Source organism: Triticum aestivum, chromosome 7B (assembly GCF_018294505.1).
Source record: "Triticum aestivum cultivar Chinese Spring chromosome 7B, IWGSC CS RefSeq v2.1, whole genome shotgun sequence".
Classification (NCBI taxonomy): domain Eukaryota; kingdom Viridiplantae; phylum Streptophyta; class Magnoliopsida; order Poales; family Poaceae; genus Triticum; species Triticum aestivum.
The window spans coordinates 232654944-232658736 of record NC_057813.1 but is presented as its reverse complement, the minus strand read 5'-3'; the positions used below and the strand labels follow the sequence as shown (position 1 = coordinate 232658736).

The 3793-nt window shown below is 49.6% G+C and overlaps 1 protein-coding gene across 1 annotated transcript; it reads left to right on the top strand.

Moving 5' to 3' along the window:
- The first annotated feature begins 2353 nt into the window (after positions 1–2353).
- On the top strand, positions 2354–3510 carry LOC123162867 (transcription factor HEC2). The gene has a single exon (XM_044580623.1). It carries the CDS (start codon positions 2477–2479, stop codon positions 3140–3142), a length of 666 nt encoding a protein of 221 aa, XP_044436558.1. The 5' UTR covers positions 2354–2476; the 3' UTR covers positions 3143–3510.
- Positions 3511–3793: the final 283 nt, after the last annotated feature.

The following is a 3793-nucleotide window of genomic DNA, read 5'->3' as shown; positions in this document are numbered from 1 at the left end:
CAACTTATTCAAATCAAGTCTACGATATAAAGAGAAAGGCATAACACTAACACCGGCTCCAGGATCACATAAAGCAGTTTTAACATAGTTTCTTTTAATGGAGCATGGTATAGTTGGTACTCCTCGATCTCCAAGTTTCTTTGGTATTCCACCTTTAAAATTAGCAAGCATGGTGGAAATTTCAGCTTCCGGTATCTTTATTTTATTTGTAACAATATCTTTCATATACTTGACATAAGGATTCATTTTAAGCATATCAGTCAAACGCATAGGCAAAAAATAGGTCTAATCATTTCAGCAAAGCGCTCAAAATCCTCATCATCCTTTTTCTTGGATGGCTTAGGAGAAAAAGGCATGGGTTTCTGAACCCATGGTTCTCTTTCTTTACCGTACTTCTTAGCAATAAAGTCTCTCTTATCATAACATTGATTCTTTGATTGTGGGTTATCAAGATCAACAGCAGGTTCAATCTCTATATCGTCATTGAAGACTGGTTCAGGGCCTACTGTGGGAGTCCTGGACTAGGGGGTCCTCGGGCGTCCGGTCTATTGGATATGGGCCGGACTGATGGGGCGTCAAGATACAAGACAGAAGATCGCCTCTCGTGTCCGGTAGGGACTCCTGCATACGTGGATGGCAAGTTTCTGTTAAACCGACTTTGTACAACCCTAAGCCCCTTCGGTGTCTATATAAACCGGAGGGTTAGATCGGAGGCAGGAACACAACATTACTAAGCTAGCCAAACTAGGGTTAGCTAATATGATCTCGTGGTAGATAAATCTTGTAACCCCTATACCCTTCGAATATAATCAAGCAAGAGTAGGGTTTTACCTCCATTAAGAGGGCCCGAACCTAGGTAAACACTATGTCCTTTCATAGTTACCACCAATCCTGAGACATATAGCTTGGTCCCCCTACCCGAGATCTGCCGGTTTTGACACCGACAACAGGGTCTTGTGGGCCCTCCAGCAGGCCTACTGCTAGGCTCCCCTCGGTGAGCCACCCCCGGTGCATTACACCGTCACCAACAAACACATAAGTAGGCCCTCCACCGAATGGGCAAAATGGCCCATATGGCCCAACTTCTACAATACTACCAATGCATCATGTACATTTTCTTGCCGAGTTGAAGTGTGTACTACAATACTAGTACTACTATTCAAGTTGTCAAGTATGTAAACAATAATGTGAGAACTGTCTTTTTTCTATGATTCAATGGATCTTTGGTTCCGTGGACACTCGCTTCTATCTCCGCATCCGTGCCATATTCGCTTGAGTTTTGTTTACGGTAGTATTCATTTCCATATTTGTTTCTGGGGTTTTTGTATTCGTTTCCGCTTCCGCAAAAAAAATGAAAACAATTGTGCCAACACCCAGTTTTGTTCATTTCCGCTCCATTTTCATCCCTACTACGAGTTGTCTACTGGATCTTTGCTTGGGCACTGGTTCTTGCGGGATTGATGGACTGCCCATCCCTCTTCAATGGTGTTGGTGGATAGGTTGACCGGGAGGGGGCACAACCACGATGGATCTAAGGCGGGGGTGCTCGATTTGGGGGGGGGGGGGGTGGAGGGGAGCGTTGCCCACCAGTCCGAGCCCATTAGCGTCCTCTCCCGAACCTTAGGAGACATAAGTGTTTCCTGGACCTCTGACGGACCGGAGGAAGAAGTCTCGTCCCTCGCCTACTCGGGGTTGCGCCATCCAAGGTTGACTGTAGGCAACGCGGGATCCCAGAGAGGGTAGCAACAAGGCTTGGGGAGGAGCGGTGGCCTGAGTGGGCGGCCGACTGGGAGGGGTGGGGTGGGTTGGCCACCGTGGACGGAGTGGCCAGCGGCACGTCGATGCGTGTGGGAGCTCCTCTCTCGCTAACCCACGATAGACTGAAGCGGTGTTTTGATTAGTCGGTGTTTAGTCTATTGAATTGGGAAATGTTGAATGCATAAATGGGACGAAAGTGAATATATGGGAAATAAACGCTCCATGTAGTCCCTCGGTACGGATTTAACCATAGATCTAAATTAATAAAATGTAAGTAATAGTATGTCACAAAAATTATAACATGAAAAATGCCTTTCAAATCAAATTACCTATACCCTCCTTTTCAAAAATTATAACATGAAAAATTAATAAAATGGTTGCATGCATCTTTCAGATACAGCTGCCGGGGTATATCCTCCTTTCAAAAAAAAAAATACCTATACCCTGGTGGCAGCTCCTCACTGGCTCAATGGGACACCGGTATGCATTCTGGGAACGGATGATGGGCAGTCAAATCAAATCTGGAGGAACCTGCGCCCTAGGCCCTGCCCATTCCCTATAAATAGCGCCTTTCTGCTTACAACTAGCTAAGCAACACAGCCCTTTTACACCTGTGCTCTGGCTTAGCTGCTAGCTTCCTCGCCCTCTTGCCCTCTCTCATCATCCACATCTCCCGAAACAACAAGTTGTGATACAGGTCGAGTCGCACAACCTCTGGATGGACTTCGACACGCTGAACTCTCACCCGGAGGCGCAGCTGGAGCTTATGAACGCAATGCTGCAGCTAGAGCAGCTCACTGCGTTCCCTGACCACGCCATGCCGGTGCCCCCTTCTCCATGCACGCAAGCCCCTCGTCACCAGTTCTCCTCGGCGCCTCACATGGCGAGCGCCAACGCCGGCGGGGCCTACCACGATCCGTATTCTTCCCAGCTGCCGAACTCCGCCCCCTACAACGGCGGCCATCGTCGCTCCGAGTACACAGCGACGTCGCAGCCACAGCCCGACGGCGCTGGCACCACGGGGCCGGCGGCGATGCGGGAGATGATCTTCCGCATCGCGGCGCTGCAGCCGGTGAACATCGACCCGGACACGGTGCGCCCCCCGAAGCGCCGCAACGTGCACATCTCGACGGACCCGCAGAGCGTGGCGGCGAGGATGCGGCGGGAGCGCATCAGCGAGCGCATCCGCATCCTGCAGCGTCTCGTCCCGGGAGGGACCAAGATGGACACCGCGTCTATGCTGGACGAGGCCATCCACTACGTGAAGTTCCTCAAGACGCAGGTGCAGTCCCTAGAGCGCGCGGCGGCAGCCAACGGCCACCGCGCGTCACCCAATGGCGCAGCCCCCGCCGCGGCCTACCAGGGCCTGAACGGGACGTGGTAAGATGAGATTACGTCGGCCACCCGCATGTGCTACATGTGCATGTAATGACATTAATCAACGTTGAGCCTGAAGCATCGCTCGTACGGCGACGAATGCGCGCGTTGATAGCGTATATGTACGGTTCTGTGTGTAAATTAAGATGTACTAGGAGTGGAGACCTACTAGGTAATATGAGTGGGAGTACTGGTACTCGGCATTTTGTTGTTGTTGTTGTTGCCGGGAGGACAAGCTTGTTACTGAACTCGCAAGCCGGCGGGTCACAGCTCATGCAAAAACTTAAAATGTTGCTCGGCCTTGTACTCCCTACGGCTGCAGGCATGCATGCATGCACCTATCTTATGAGTATGTATTGTAGAGTAGCATTTTCATCGGGGTCAAAAAAAGTAGCATTTTCATTCGCTGCACCATTCGATTGTTTGCCCTTACAACTTCGAACTACGAAGAAATACACCTTACATGCCCTTTTAATTTTTGTCATGGAAGTCATCTTACATGCCATGCCCTTTGTTCTTAAAACACGCTGTAGGTCCAAATTAAAGAAACACGAAGCGGAAACATGTAAGGTTGGGCTAGTTTGCGATTGCGTTGTATTGAAGTTACTTCTCTAATCAGCTATTTTTCGTTTTCTTTTTTAAGAGAGCATTGCATGTC

Coding starts and splice junctions, on each gene's coding strand:
- LOC123162867 (XM_044580623.1), top strand. CDS start 2,477: ATGGACTTCGACACGCTGAACTCTCACCCGGAGGCGCAGCTGGAGCTT.